Source organism: Haliotis rufescens, unplaced genomic scaffold (genome assembly GCF_023055435.1).
Source record: "Haliotis rufescens isolate VD_foot unplaced genomic scaffold, xgHalRufe1.0.p SCAF_1, whole genome shotgun sequence".
Taxonomy (NCBI): domain Eukaryota; kingdom Metazoa; phylum Mollusca; class Gastropoda; order Lepetellida; family Haliotidae; genus Haliotis; species Haliotis rufescens.
The window spans coordinates 69698960-69715898 of NW_025963779.1; the positions used below are offsets into that span (position 1 = coordinate 69698960).

The 16939-nt window shown below is 41.6% G+C and overlaps 2 protein-coding genes across 5 annotated transcripts in view; one reads left to right on the forward strand and one right to left on the reverse strand.

The window, feature by feature from the left end:
- Positions 1 to 16939, reverse strand: part of LOC124134054 (purine nucleoside phosphorylase LACC1-like) — a 31832-nt gene that overhangs the window by 3800 nt on the left and 11093 nt on the right. The window contains exon 1 of one of the 3 annotated variants that reach the window (XM_046498676.2): positions 3325 to 3436. The exons of the other annotated variants lie outside the window; for them this stretch is intronic. Within the exon in view, the coding sequence (XP_046354632.1) occupies positions 3325 to 3368 (44 nt within the window). The 5' untranslated portion in view covers positions 3369 to 3436. Of the gene's footprint in view, positions 1 to 3324; positions 3437 to 16939 lie in introns of those variants that run through there. 3 annotated transcript variants of the gene reach the window in all.
- LOC124134056 (purine nucleoside phosphorylase LACC1-like) lies at positions 2951 to 15519 on the forward strand. Of its 2 annotated transcripts, none has more exons than XM_046498679.2 (2): positions 2951 to 3307; positions 11281 to 15519. In XM_046498679.2, the coding sequence occupies exons 1-2, from the start codon at positions 3297 to 3299 to the stop codon at positions 12521 to 12523; spliced, it is 1254 nt and encodes a 417-aa protein (XP_046354635.2). In that variant the 5' UTR covers positions 2951 to 3296; the 3' UTR covers positions 12524 to 15519. The 2 variants fall into 2 exon arrangements, with proteins under 2 accessions (XP_046354635.2, XP_046354636.2); XM_046498680.2 differs by lacking the exon at positions 2951 to 3307 and adding an exon at positions 7151 to 7311.

Sequence of the window (16939 nt, forward strand, 5' to 3'; positions counted from 1 at the left end):
AACCACACACTTTAAACCATATATTGAGTTCATGAAGTTCTCATTAAGGATGAGCCCATTTCTGGTGTCCCCCGCCGTGATATTGCTGGAATATTGCTAAAAGCGGCGTAAAACCACACACACTCACTCATTAACTCGCTTTCCCTATCGGAACCCACTGATTCATCGTTACAGTAGCTGGGGACGTTTTGGTCAGATTAAGGCAATGTCCATTCATATTCTGATTCAGAGTCATTTGGGGCAATTCAATGGGAGTATGGAGCATAGCAGTTGTTACAGCCAGCAAAACGACACTGCTACGAAGGAACAAGGAAACCCGTGAAGATCCGGATTAGAATAGCTCCATGTCTGCCGTAAAAGGCGACTATGCTTGTCGTAAGATGTGGGTGGTCAGGCTCGCCGACGTGGTTGATGCATGTCATCGTATCCCAATTCCGTAGATCGATGCTTATGATGTCAGTCGCTGTATTGTCTGGTCCAGACTCGATTATTTACAGATCATCGTCAGTGCGGCATTAAACAACAAACACACAAACACACCCAGGAACAAGGAAACACTCGGATCTGACAATATATTCCATCATTGACCTCAATGACGGAAAGGAAATATGAGAGGTGGCTGTACTTAGGGGGAAAAACTTGTACCTTTCCAATCTATATGTCATGGTAGAATGGCAGTTAGTGATTATCATTGTTTCAAAATATTCAGGATATTTGGCTAGTGTTCAAGACGCACAGGGAAATATGAAATCCATATATATCCCTTACGGAACAGGTCCTTCCGACTCGTGGACATATTTCCTCTGTCATCATCACGAGGTGGGATCATCACTTAATTAAAGGTTCAGTAGAATACCCTGTGCGTGTTGAACAGTCGCCAAATATCCTGAATATTATTTATCGTTCTAGAATTGAAAGGGGTAGTCATGGAATAGTGACAACATATATACACATTTCGGTCTCTGCATTTTAATATGAGTGTGTCATTTTAGTACAAACCACAAATGTGTTTCATCAGAAATTAATTTAAGAGTCGATTTTATGAAACACACAAATAAATCCATTTTATATGGAAATATATGGTAAGGGGGCGTGTAATTATTTTCCAGGTGTATATATGAACTTTATCGCAACTCAAAAATAACAATGAAAGTTTTAACAAAGTTTCAGGTGACTAAATATATGATATTGTATATATAAATATTACTCCCATGATGACGTTATTTTTTAAGTGTTATTTTCATTGGTCCTATCCTTATGATCTTTCTCGGTTAAAAGTGGAAATTCTCTTTTGAACTTATCAGGCGATATTAGTCCTGAGTGATTTATGTGTGCTTCTCCTAATCTTTAGGACAAAATGTTCTGTTTGATATCGAGTCTGTTCGCGCACTATGTTGATCATTCCTCGGGAATTCAGGTCGTGTCTTTGGGTGCACATCAGCTATATGGTGAGAGTCGTTAATGCGAAATGTTTGCGGCAATAAAATATAAATATATCCTTCTACCAGGGTTTCGAGACGAGCAGAGAACTGTAGTGGACGTGCAATGGATATCGCTGGTTTCCCAGAGGCCCGTCTCCGGTGGTCAGGTGTCTTCAAACCACAACCCGTGTGTGGTCAAATCGGTTGGTAATCAATCATTAACAATATCGAGCTGCGTTAAATTATGTCGTAAGATAAAAATGGATACACTTCGTGAAAAAATGGTCGTAAATACTTGACGGTCTGTACACACGTACGTGTATATTGACGATGATAGTGAGTGGGTGAGTTGGGTTTAACGCCGCTTTGAACAGTATTCCAGTTTTATCGCGGCGTGTCAGCTTTATGTGGAAGGAAAGCCCGAAGTGATGCAGGTCTCAGACGTTTACCACTTCGGTGAAACCCACGAGCACGGGTATGGTGCTGACAAACCTAGAAACATAATCGGGTCGAACTGGGATTCGAACCCACAATCATAGGTTTCTGGCGTGCCCAATGGACGCAACTCTGCACAGCGAATCGCGGCACCTTAGACGACTGGGCAACCCTTGACGATGGTAGGGGAGAGTCCATTATTCACACACTTCACTTTAACTCAAACTCAATTAACCCGATATATTGTTTAAGGTGCTGTAAATGTTTTAACCAGGCGGAACCCGTATAGGTCCTATTGTCAAATATTGGCACTCTGCTTGTCTCGAACAAACGATTACTCTATAAACATACTTATATATACTTATATAGAGAGGAATATATTTTTATTTACTGACCAATAACGAGTTCCTGTGATTCGAATCCTATATATAAGTATATATATATGGGTATATATTTTTATTTACTGACCACGACGAGTTGCTGTGATTCGAATTCCCTGACACATTACTCGTGTACTACTCAAAAAGGTTAAGGATCACTTGATTCTTTCATATTACTGTGGTTAATATGTTATCACATATAGTAATGTGAAAGAATCGGGTGGTTCTTTACTAAGTCTAGTAGTATACAAAAATCGTGGCAAGGAAACATTCACTTTCTCCTACCCAAATGGACCCGTGAAAATTCGGGGTAGAATAGGTCTTCAGCAAACCCATACTTGCCGTAAAAGGCGACTATACTTGTCGTAAAAGGCGACTAACGGGATCGGGTGGTCAGGCTCGCTGACTTGGTTGATACATGTCATCGATCCCAATTGCGTGGATCGATGCTCATGATGTTAATCACTGGATTGTCTGGTCCAAATTCCTTTTTTTTTTACAGACCGCCGTCATATAGCTGGAATATTGCTGAGTGCGGCGTTAAACAACAAACAAACAACCCTAAACAAATGACGTCAAATAAGTAATTCAAATCCTGTAGTAAATGACATCCTTATACATATACGACACGATGTTCAAAGGTGAATAACACTAACTATACATGAGCGAGTCAGTCGACACATCGTGAAGGAAGCACACAACTAGCGACACAGTCATAAAGGGCTATACAAATAGTTGCATTGGATATTCAGTTTCATGTTGTGTGCTTCTGCCCGAGTGCAGTCACTGACCCAATCAGCCCACGAAGGAAATGCGTCATTAAGTCTGTGTGAGCGGAACAGTCGTGGGTGGGTCCTTGTGCTCAGGTGGGGTGGGTGGCGGAAGACACATCGACATGATAAGAGATGAACACTGGTTGACATATTTACAAGATGGGTGTCTAACATAGTTTCTTATTTCGTTTCCCAGCGACGAGATTTCGGAACCCGGAAGTTATCAGCTTTGTCGCTGTCAATACAGTAACAGTTTCTAAAGGACTCGTGTAGCATACGCAAGACTCATGGTTGCCGAGTAAGTACAATATTTACCTAGCCAGCTCGCTCTCATAGTCTTCTTTTACTTCGTCAGACATACTCAACAATATACACTTCGAAGATGGCGACAGCGAACGAAGGGGAATCCCCAAGCTTATCACGTGACATGAATTATTGAACGCGTGACAAACTGCATGGGTTTCAACCCTTCGACCCCCTCGGCTGTATCGGGGATGACTTAGGTTCAAATAGTTTAAACGTAAAGTCTGTACGTGTAAATGTGGGGTGTTTTAGAGATTAGGTTTGTATTTGTTCTTCTAAATTTATATTCTTATAAACTTAATGTGACTTAGTAATAACAGATTTCTTGAATTCAGACTTTGGAACTGTAATACTGATCACTCAATTAGATAATCATACAACCCTCATATTTAAATTAAAATGATGCAAACTGGTTCACCAGTACATGTTATTTATTTGATATCATAACTTTGTATCTGTGTAGACATTATAAAATATCAAACATATTGCAAGAAGCGCAGGGAATAGTGTTTAATTGTGGTATTTTTAGATCACGAAAGTGATACCATTGACATGACCCTCACATTTTATTCCCTGCTGTCGATCCCATTTTTATTACTGTCAAGATTAACTTGAAAAATCGGTTGTCTTCTTCGTGTAAAAATAGCCTCAAACGTTGAGACGGTGAGTCATGTGCTCCAAAAGGTTGGACAAATTAGTTGACAATTGCAAGAGAGACATATATCTCCATTTCAAAAGGTAATCTCGTATTCTTCAAGGGAGGATGTATGCGCTTCACTGCGATTGTCGGGTACGTGACACGTTGCAGGTAATCAATCTCCAGCCCAGGCAAATCGACATTATTATCAGGTTTTACCGTAATAAATACATTGTTCGCTTCACGTGCAGAAAGTCCTGAACAAAATGTGTTTTGAAAATAAATGAAATTATTCGTCTCCTTTTCAATGAAAATAAAACATAACCTTTTTGTAACAAAATTCCCAGTCCTCAAACCCAACCCCACAACCCTCTCCATGAAATGATTATTACATGGGGGGTCGCTTATGTTCGGGTAGTCCTGCACCATGACCGTGGAATATATTTATTTTATGAAAAAAACATAATCTGGAAATGCATACAAAAGCAAGTCTAGCCAGCTCAAGCTAGCTCTATCTGAAATCAGCATAGGGACTTTTATTTTTATTTTTAGAGTCAAGAAGGATATTGTGTAATATAAGATTTCAGAGACTAAATGTTAGTCTAATGTTCGGGTCGAGGACCTGGTAGTAACCGAATGCCCCCCATATGTAATCAGTGTTCCGAGTAGGGCGTCCGGATGGTTGCATCCCCTCGTCCTGTGCGCCTTGCTACTGTAGCAACAGGAAGGACTACTTGTTCATTGCTCGTCTCCGTTGATACAGTTCATACTACTGTAGCCCCTTTTCTGGGCATATACAGTAGCGTTATCATCATCATCATCATCATCATCATCACCATCATCATCATCATCATCATCACAGTTGTCGTCATCATTATTGATGTTATCATCATCGTCGGGGCGGTCCGGTAACCTAGTGGTTAAAGCGTTCGCTCGTCACGCCGAAGACCCGGGTTCGATTCCTGACATGGGTACAATGTGTGAAGCCCATTTCAGGTGTCCCCCGCCGTGATATTGCTGGAATATTGCTAAAAGCGGCGTAAAACCCCACTCACTCACTCACTATCATCATCGTCGTCGTCGCCGTCATCATACGTAGTAGTAGTAGTAGTAGTAGTAGTAGTAGTAGTAGTAGTAGTAACCCGCTTCCAAAGACGACACAACTCGCTTGTTTAGAGTTATGTCCGTCAGCTCAAAGTTCCGCATCTCGTGAGTTCGAATCCAAGATTCCACCAACACCATACCCTATCGTTGGCTTCAGCGAAACCTCAACCCTCTAAGACCCGCGTAGCTAAGGGCTTGCTTCACACTTTAATATGTTACTGACTAACCTTTCTGTAGGGCTTAAACCCAAAACTCGTTGTCATGTAAGAAGTGCCGGTATAACCGCCAAGTGTTGCGGAAGACCTATTCTGAATTGGCTGTTTGCAGAGACGTTAGAACGGTCAACACTCTTGTCACGCTATAATTCGTTCCCTTACACCGTCACGTACTGATCACGAGGCCCTGTCTACAGCCGTGTCACGTGTTTGCCATACCCGCATGCGTCATTCCCTTTGCCGAACAAGTATAATGTCACCCACATTCGTCCTATGAGTTTAGATAACCAAATACAAAACGAGGTCTATGACTATTTACGTTGAAATACACATTCAAATATCCGTATGACATATTCATATTCTCTATAACATTTATTATTAGCCTTCGCAATATAAGCATCGTTAACAATACTTATTTAATTATATTCGTTAATAAGTGTCATGTTTGCAGATGTTGTACGTTTGTCATGTTCACTGATCTTCTTTGTACATCATCATTTACAGAGGTGAACAAAGGTCAAATATAAGTGTCAAGTTGTGTTTCCTGGAAAATAAGACATTAAGACGTTTCAGACGAATGGTGTCACTCCTAAACAAACAACTGCTTCATGTGCGCCGTGGGAAAGCCCTCTTCGCTGTTCCTGCGCATTTTACTGTTGATTACATACGTACACCTGCGAGGCGCTATCTCAAAACAGATTTGATGTTGAAATCAGGAAGTTTTCTGTTTTGTTGAAGCTGTGTTATTGAAACATGAAATGATAACCTTACTTGAGGCGAATAAAGTAACGAGAATGCGTCATTGTACCAGCTGTTTGAGGGGACCCGGAAGTGATTCATAGCAAGGAATGACAGGAATATGTAAGCGAAATCTTGAAGACTGTTTAGCTTTCAGCCAGTGAACCCTACAGCATATGAACGCGGACTGGGTTGTGCACGAGTTTCTTAAACTATGAGAGACACAAGAATGTAACACTGGTTTACAATAATAGAGACACCATTACACATTACGTCACTATTGGCGCATGCATTATTTCAGATATCCCGTCGGGGGCACAGGTGGCCCAGTCGTGTAAGGCGCCGCAATTCGCTGTGCAGAGTTGCGTCCCTTGGGTACGCTTGAAACCTGTGATTGTAGGTTCGAATCCCGGTTCTCCCCGATTATGGTTCTAGGTTTGTCAGCACCATACCCGTGTTTGTGGATTTCACCAAAGTGGTAAACGCGTGAGACCTGCATTACTCGAGCTTCCTCTCACATTAAGCTGAAACGCCATGATATTACTGGGATACTGTTCAAAGCCAACTCACTCACTCACATCTTGTCAACAATGCCTAAAAATTATATAGCCAAGGCACGCGTTCATTAACGCTAATTTCTGTTTCAATGTTAATAATGCATTGCAATCATAGCAAGGATATCGAGGAAGCTATGTTTTAATACATTGTTATTGTGATAAAATGGAAAACATTGCATGATCATTCATGTTTTTATTACTACTACAATGGTATTTGCATTACGTTATGTGTTTTATGCACCTGATTACTTCAAGCTGGATAATAATTTAATAACTTACTCTAAAACGGGGTTACCTTTCACCTGGCATTCGTTAATTTGACAAAGTCCAGTATTTACAACAATAAGGCAGTCGGGACACACTCGTAACATATCGTATGGAGACAGTCACTACTTCCTGATTTACACCTGAAAAGCGAATTAAATAGGGTTCTACTATTCAGTTATTGTCTCGCCGAAAGAGGATTGGGGACTATTTCTTCTTTAATCACGAATCTCCACCCTGTAATTGTAAAGGTATCGCAGGTGCAAACAAACCCACATACTGCTGTGGGTTTGTTTGCACCTGCACCTAGTGCTGGGCCTTGACCTGTATCACACGTGGCCATTGATCACTTCCGGGTCACCACAAACAGCTGGTATGATAAAGACTCGTGGGTAACGCCCCCATTGGAGTACGTCAGTTTCACCCGCCCAGCACAGGCTAAAGGACAGGACTGTCTTCATATCGTCGTTGGCTGTTGTGATAGGTAAGCATTATACTAAATATATTGTAATCAGATTATAAACACGTCCAAATCATGATCCGCGATAAGTGATTAGATTTGTTGTCAAACATTGTGATATATTTTCTTTAAATCTCACATCGAGGTGCACTTCGAAACCAGCAGAGTGTCAATATTAGTACGATTTTGAATAAATGTACTTGATCAGAAATCTATGGCAGTGTATTACTGCCACAACGTAGATGTAAGTAGTATCTACGTGGGTGAAATAAGAAGATACTGTTTTAGACTATGGGACTAATACGCTTCCATAGAAATCTACAGTGATAATAGCTGCAGTATTTGTGAGTTTGGTTTTGAAAGTGGGAGAAAACTCAGCGATATATAAGCTAATGTAACTCTGTGTGTGTGTGTGTGTGTGTGTGTGTGTGTGTGTGTGTGTGTGTGTGTGTGTGTGAGAGAGAGAGAGAGAGAGAGAGAACAACAGAGAGTGTGAGAGAGGAAGAGGGGCCCGCAGAAGCAGGATATAAGTATATTACCAGGGAAATCGAAGGTCCCATTGCTCAAAGGATCTTCTACGACCGTCGTACGTAATACAATTCAATCCACCCACATATACATTAATTTTTGTAACAGCATGACTCATTTGTGAAACGAGACTGGATCATTAAACTGAATTACGTCCTACTTAAAATCCACTTCGGGACCATTTGAGTCATTTCATAAATATTAGCGAATTGTTAACATTCTTTCGGTAAAGAAGTAAAGGAAATAACAAACAGCTGGCGACATGGGAATGACATCATATCATACATTGTGTTACTGGTTGTGCTGTTATTGAGACGACAAACTTATGTCTCGACTATACACACACATCATTGATGATAATTGAATGAGTGAGTGAGTTGGGTTTTAACGCCGCTTTTAACAGTATTCCAGTTATATCACGGCGTGTCAGCTTAATGTGGGAGGAAAGCTGGAAGTGATGCAGGTCTTAGACGTTTACCACTTCGGTGAAACCCACGAGCACGTGTATGGTGCTGACAAACCAAGAAACATAATCGGGGTGAACCGGGATTCGAACCCAGAAATCAAAGGTTTCTGGCGTGCCAAGGGACGCACTTCTGCACAGCGAATCGCGGCGCCTTAGACGACTGGGACACCCGTGCCCCCGATGATAATTGAAACATTGACAAGCTCTGATTCGGGGAATGTATGTGTGACAGTATGTGGACGTACTGACACGCTCCGGTTGAGTGGCTTGTAGCCCACAGAGACTCTCGTATAGTTAGGAGAGCGTCGTTCCCCGCGTGAAATTATAGATTAGTATCCACAAAAACTTAGTAAGATATAAAGGGGTATGTGCCCTTTGGAAAATGGACAAATTTACTTGAGGAACATGCAGTGATCAAGTTCTTGCAAATTGTTGTTTGGACTCAGGTTGCAAGTGGGGAATCCAGATTTCATCCATATTCACAAATCGTTGCAAGAACCTTTCTGGATCAGCTTCAGAGCAAGATTATCACGAGACATATTGTGCCTTGTGCGTTTTTTATACGATGTCAGAAGCTATAGAACCCAACGAGCGGATACTTTCGTCAGTGACAATGTTTCTGCGATAATGGAAGGTACTCTCTTCTGGGACATGTCTACTGAACTAGCAATATGACGCTCCATCATTCGCTGGTCGGCCATCACAATATCGTGCATTCTCTGGACAGGCCTTACAGGACGGGGGTCATCTTCAAGGCTCTCGCTTAAACATCCTTTTACGGTGACACAGGAAGGGGAATCATTCCCTAGTGTTGTACTCAAACCTTCTTGGATAGCTTTTGGTTCTAAACCCCGTTTCTGCAAGTACTTTACATAAATGCCTAATGTTTAACATCCTTTTCACAATAACATGGAGAAGTATCACATTGAAACTTTTGTAAACAATTTGTTGTTTTTTAATGTATACTTCGGTTTGTAACACGTTAACAGCCCCAATAAATAAACCTCATATTGTGCTTCCTCACGCACAGAGATGCATACTCTGCTTCGGTCAGTAGTCTGTCTTACAGACCCTGATACATTTATATCAACTACAGCCCATGCAAGTCTATAATGTTTGGCAAGTCTAGATTACTGCAGTATCAGGAAAATGAAGAGAATCACTGGGCTCCCTTTTTATTAGATTTTTATTAAGATAACTGAACAACCGTTTTTTTCTGTATGATATGTTCATTTCAGAGACTATATGTTAGTCTACTTCGGTCAGTAATACTTCGGCTTTCGCACGCTCTCACCAAATGTCTCCTCTCGTTGCCGACCTATATTTCGTCGCTTTCCGTGCACGACGAAAATTGCTTGACGCGCATAGTACACTGGTGTTTTTCCCCCTAATTTCCATATCTTCCTGTTCAGAATAAAAACTTGCTCACGACAGGACTGACAAACAACATGCATTTTACGCGGTGGCGTTACTCATCCAGTGATATGCAGACAAACACTACTAAACACTACTTTGTTACCTACACTGAGTCACAGTAACTAGCCCGACCACGTGTATTATACTGGGGTTCTAGGCTTGTACTACGAAACCCCTTCAATCCGGAAGTAATCGCTCCAAATGAAATAGTCCCCAAAGGTAACTATCCGGAAAGTTGCAATTACAGATTAACGAGGCCCGAACTAGCGAGGTCTCCTTTTCCTTTTTTGAAATCTCCGCTCTTTCCGCTTTTAAAACACTCCCAAGCGGTAAACACATTGATGATCTCACTTTGAATAATTGTTGCATATATCTTAAACAATGGACAAGTTAAAATATGTATTCTGAACCAAAGGCGTTTCAATTTTAATGCGTATTTTTTTCCGGCGGCTTCACATGAAGATATGTATGGAGACGAAAAACATGCTACAGATGTTCTAACGTTATTTGGTTATGTCTCCTGTTTTTTCACTCAACACGTAATTGTCAGCATTATTGATTTCATCTCGTACAGTTTCACATGGGAAAATAAATTACGTCAGCCCTTTCGTTGGCAGAAATGTCTTTTAACAAGATAAACCAAATGTACGTTGTTTCCTGTATGAAGTTCAGAGTATTGCTTTTCAAATATTGTAATAGTTCAGATGCACCGAAGTCTCCCTGACAGACATGGCGTACGTGTCATCCCGTTCATGTTGGAGTTACCACCATTGCACTTAGAGCGAGTATATTCTGTTCAGAGGGCGAACGGTCAGTCGGAAAAAAAGGCGGAACATATGTCTATACACCTACGTGTGTAGTTGGATTTGGACGTGTCAGATATATATATATATATATATATATATATATATATATATATATATATGTGTGTGTGTGTGTGTGTGTGTGTATATATATATATATGGATGGATGTGTGTGTATATATATATATGGATGGATGTGTGTATATATATATATATGGATGGATGGATGGATGGATGGATGGATGGATGGATGGATGGATGGATGTATACGTCGGGTTCATAAAACCTTCCAGCTTAACGGATCAGAATCTTTCTGATACTAGTAGAACGCAACAATAGCGAGCATAACCATCGTCATCACAACCAGCATCCATGATGGATGAGTATCATGAATGTTACATTGTTTCGCGTCATCTTTAAAGGGGGACTAGGATCGGGTCAATTGGCATCCCAAGCCAGTTTGATTCAGGTCATCCAACCAATACTTTACCTCTCTGCTCATTCAGGCTTAATAATCTAGACAAACATACGAATAAAATATTATCTTAATTGTTATAGTAACAATATTTCACGCAAAGCATGGTTATATTATTATTTTTTTAAGTGAACCGATGCATTCTCTCAACGATGTCGCCTCTTATATTTCCTCTATATATCGTGCGGAGCGAAACCACGGCCTGTTGAGATGCGACGAATTAATGTTTGGGTATCTACTCAGTATCAAGTGTTTTTATGTGCTTGTATGTTCAGTTCTCATATATATTTCGTTTCTTCTTTCAGACAGGTCCCCGTAATCGACATGGAGGTCGCAGCACCTTCAGCTGTCCTGGTCGACATTCATGGCTTTGAAGACAATGTTGACGTCATCAACAAAATGGCGAAGCACCTACGCGTAATCGAGAATGTGAGTAGTCACGTATACGTATACTTTCTGACGTCGACGGAGACGCCGGTCGTGCCAGGAAACGCCCTGACCGGCGCCAGCATGACAACGTCCAAGGTTGTAGGTGAAGGTCGCGTAAACTGCTTTTACGACGCCAAGAGAAACCTGGACAATGCAGATGTAGTTAACGTGTGCGTCTTGTGTTGCGACCCCTATGAAGAGTATTGGAAGACCGTGTGCGGAGCCATGTTCACGCCAGTTCACACATGGCGGATTGAAACAACGCCGTGTGACGTCACGGCCTTGGTGGACTCGAAGTCGGCGTTACCTGACCTCCGGAATATGCTCATAACCCTGCCGTCAATAGGAGAGATAAATGTATTGAGAACAACTCTCATACCAAGTCACAAGTTTAACCATGGTTATTCCACACGCTCTGGCGGGATCACCAGCATACCGAGCCTGTCGTCCATGAACTTGCTGTACACGACGCGCAAACGCGACTCACGTCTGACCGTGACGGAGAATGTACGACGCTTGGCCAAAACTGCCCTGTTCGATCCGGATCAGTTCCTCATTACGCGGACCGACCACGGGAACAAGGTGTGGGTGGTTGGAACGGAAGAGCCAGAGAAGTACGACGCCATTGTCACCGACAAGCCTGGTTTGACGGTGGCCGCGGCAGGAGCTGACTGCACCCCTCTTCTCTTTGTGGATCCAGTGAAACGCGTGTGCGGCGCAGCGCACGCTGGGTATATGGGTACACTGAAACGGGTGGTCGTTCAGACGGTGAACGCTCTTGTAGAAGAGTTCGGAAGTAATGTGGAGGATATTTTGGTTACCATGGGACCGACGTTATGCGCGGACTGCTTCTCGTTTGACAGCATGGATCCTGCAGTAGAAGAGTTCCTGGCTATTGACCAAACCACTGTGGATTTCAGGGTGAATGGTGAAGGTACTCGGGTACACGCAGGTCTCGTGACTACCAACACACTCCTCTTGGAAAGGATTGGCATCAAACCAAACAATATAGACACGACCCGAGCCACCTGCACAGCCTGCGACCCCGACAGGTTCTTTTCTTATCAGAGAGACAATTTCCCGTTTGGGAACCAAGTTGGCTTTGTGAACATTAGATAAAGTGATAGCCATTGTTGCGTCCTCTGCAAGATATGACATTCCGTTTGGTCTACGGGTCTCTGCTAGAGCGTATAACATTTTTTTCGATTTTGTCTATGGGTCTATGCAGGAACATATGACATTCCGTTTGGTTTATGTGTTTCTGCAGGAACGTATAGCATTCCGTTTGGTCTATGGGTCTCTGTAGGAACGTATGACATTCCGTTTGATCTATGTGTTTCTGCAGGAACAATGACATTCCGTTTGATCTATGTGTTTCTGCAGGAACGTATAGCATTCCGTTTAATCTACGGGTCTCTGCAAGAACGTATAGCATTCCGTTTGGTCTACGGGTCTCTGCAGGATCGTATAGCATTCCGTTTGGTCTATGGGTCTCTGTAGGAACGTATAGCATTCCGTTTGGTCTATGGGTCTCTGCAGGAACGTATAGCATTCCGTTTGATCTATGTGTTTCTGCAGGAACGTATAGCATTCCGTTTGATCTATGTGTTTCTGCAGGAACGTATAGCATTCCGTTTGGTCTACGGGTCTCTGCAGGAACTATGACAATCCGTTGGGTCAACGGGTCTCGGCAGGAACGTATAACACTACGTTTGGTCTATGTGTCTCTGCAGGATGTAATACATTAAGTGTGCCTGTGTACATTGGCCCACGGTTCTCACCGGAACCAGGGGTATGATACACCTATGTGCCTGCAGACAGACGTTGATCTATGGGTCTCCACACCGAGATATGATATAACGGTTGATCAATACGGGGTTACGATATATTTAGTGTGGACATAATATTTTTTCGTTCACACACACACACCATACATCCCAGCATATGGTTGGTTCCCTAAGTCTGGTAGGCTTTATATATGGCACTGCATATCTCTATGCCAGTGTTAAATCTATTGTCTCTGCAAGGACCCTTCTCGTTGCGTAACTGATGGTGTATTATATTACGTTGGTCTGTCGGTTTGTGCAGGAACATATGGCATTGTATTCAACGGACAGGTCCCTGCAGAGATACATGACCTACATTAGGTCCACCTTTTGCTCTCTACTACTGATTAACTGTGGTGGTTGTGACTTAGTGTGATTACTCTCAGTGCTTTGATAATTCATGTTTGTTCTTCTACTTTACCTCATTTATGATCAGATTTTTACATTATCCTTGTGATTTTATCCATTGATTACGCTCGTCTCGGCTTGTTTCACTTGACGTTATAGTGCTTTCCTGGGCTTGTCACTCCGAATCCTCTCTCAAATTCATATAATTTATCGGGAGTTATCGCCCCTCGCGATATGCGCGTCGTATCTCGAGAAGATTAAATGGCGGTGTCATTCAAATTATACACCTTAATTCGGGCTACAGTATTACTCGGGTAAACCATGATATGCTCTTACATAGTTTGAACAGCATTACCTAAGTAAGCTGCAGTTGCAACCTAAAACATACAAACGTAGGTTAATACTTACTTTTGCAAAAGGCAAAGGGGTTTATGATTACATATTAAGACAACTGTGGAGTTGAATGATGAAACGTGTCTCTGCCATGTGTGCCGAGCGTGGTTATATCATGGGGAACTATGTTACGTGTACGTCGAGTATCCGATAGTTATAGCTTGGGGTCTATGAAATTAATACGTCGAGTGTGTCATGCGTGCTTTGGTTATAACATGGGGTCTATGAAATTAATACGTCGAGTGTGTCATGCATGCTTTGGTTATAACATGGGGTCTATGAAATTAATACGTCGAGTGTGTCATGCGTGCTTTCGTTATAACATGGGGTCTATGAAATTAATACGTCGAGTGTGTCATGCGTGCTTTGGTTATAACATGGGATCTATGAAATTAATACGTCGAGTGTGTCATGCGTGCTTTGGTTATCACATGGGGTCTATGAAATTAATACGTCGAGTGTGTCATGCGTGCTTTGGTTATCACATGGGGTCTATGGTGTTACTACGTCAAGTGAAATAAGCGTCAGAGTTGTGATTGATTCCACTAACAGCATTCATCAGCAGGTGTCTGGTGACATATAGTAGTCAGATTTTATTGACATATAATCAGTGATTTGTACATTTAATAACAGTTCCAGTCCTTGTAGTATTAGAAAGGTGTGTTGGTCATGCATGTTTGTATACACGCAAAGCTATAGAAGCTTTACACTTAATGATATCTAGCATACAAAGGTCTCCTTTGCTCTTGAATTTGTATATTCCCAAACTGTTTTCTCCGCCATCAGCATATGTAAGCGAAATCACCCATTTCCACTATTTACGTATGTTCTCTATTCAGATACGGTCGCATTAAGGGTTGGTATAGGGTAAGGTTATGAAATAAGCGTAAGTACGTTGAATAAGGGACGGACCTCTAACGAACAGGGCTCTAATATGGGCTGGGTTTCAAAGTCATAATGGCCTGGGCTTTTATTAGAGGAAAGACGGTACTACTACACACCTCTTGGCAGTGATACAGAGATATGAAGTCACTCTGCTCGTTAAGATACACATTATATGTAATCAGTTTGATGTATCGCTGGGAACGGGAATATCTGTACTTAGGTGTCATTATAAAGTCAGTTCATTCCACCAAGTTATGAATGCGTCAGCCTCTGCCATGTCGAGATACTGGTTTATGTTGAACGTTGACTGGTTCAACATGAAACGTGTTGGGTTCAATTGTATAGCTGTAACTGACCCTATAAGTATGGTTATAAACGAAGTTATGAGTGCGTCAGCCCTTGCAATGTTGAGATACTAGTTTAGGTTGAACGTTCAACATGAAACGTGTTGGGTTCAATTCCAAAGCTGTAACTGCTAAACAAATACTGAACATTGGACGTTCAAGCAAACAACTGAGCGTGTACATAGAAATATCAGAAGTATAATGAGTGAGTAAGTGAGTTGGGTTTAACGCCGCTTTTAACAGTATTACAGATATATCACGGCGTGTCAGCTTAATGTGGGAGGAAAGCCCGAAGTGATGCAGGTCTCAGACGTTTACCACTCCGGTGAAATCCATGAGCACGGATATGGTGATGACAAACCTAAAAACATAATCGGGGCGAACCGGGATTCGAACCCACAATCATAGGTTTCTGGCGTGCCCAAGGGACGCAAAACTCTACACAGAGAATCGCGGCGCCTTAGACGACTACGACTGGGCCACAATCCACCCCACCCCACCCCACCCCACCCCACCCCACCCCACTCCACTCCACTCCACTCCACTCCACTCCACTCCACCCAGGATGAGTTGACTAGGATGTCATTTATATTGAAATGTTATAATCATTAAACTAAACTCGGAAAATATCCTTAATACTCGCCGCTCTATAGCGCTCTTTAACGAACGTCCCTAACAACATAGACATGTGATCTGCTTTCAATATCCAACGGCGAATGAGATATTTGCCAATATTTAGTGATTTAACCCAGTAAGTTATACGAATACTGCTTTTATGATCGTGTATAACTATATATAATAATACTGATGGATTTCAGTTGTCCATCAAAGTGCCACATTGTTGTTACACAGACCCCTATACAGATCATTATGCATACTGTTTTCGTATCACTATGCAGCGATAACCTTGTAAATACACTTGAGCTTGTATTTGGGTGTTTCCCGGTTCTAACTCAATGATAACATTTATATAACAATTGCAGTGATTACCATACTCCTGACAATAACAAGCGACAAAAGTCCTTATCTGATATTGCCTTCACTTCCGCAACGTGACTGACATACGTAAGAGCAGTAGATCCCCGTGCCATAACAAGTTTTTCTGACAGGAGGAAACATTTCACCTTTTTTATATATTTCTTTTTAGGCGGCAATAAATAAATTATCTTTATTTTATCTAAAAAGAAAGAAAAAAGGGGTAGTATTTGTTTAAGTCAGATCACTATACCTAAGTACCCTGTTATCTACATAGTTTGACAAAGTCCGGCGAAAAACACATAGTTAGAAGGTAAAACATTAAAATCTAAAAGCTTATGTGATACAGAATTTGCTAAGAGAAATATTAATGATATTTAAGTCTTCGAAATCGTTCTCCTTAAAGTTACAATGTCTCAAACAGAAAATAGATGATTATAAACATATTATGTCAAGAAAATTTTGTTTTCTTAGAGGTCATAGCTTGAACCATATCCTCAAGTATACAGTGTATTATGTTATCATTCTGTTATGATAAATGCCCTGAACCCATTCGCTACCATTCTTGTTTAGTCGGATTGAAATGGCACAACGCTAAAAAAATAGCTTTCCAATTAAATTACTCTCATGAGCGAGAGATATATTGTGCCAAGACGTAGCTGACGCTGAGCTCGTGACGTCACTTCCGGAACGTAGCTAAGGTGTCGAATGGGTCCATGTTTTTTATCCATCTTCGTGTTTTGTGAGCTCAGGACTCAGGGAGA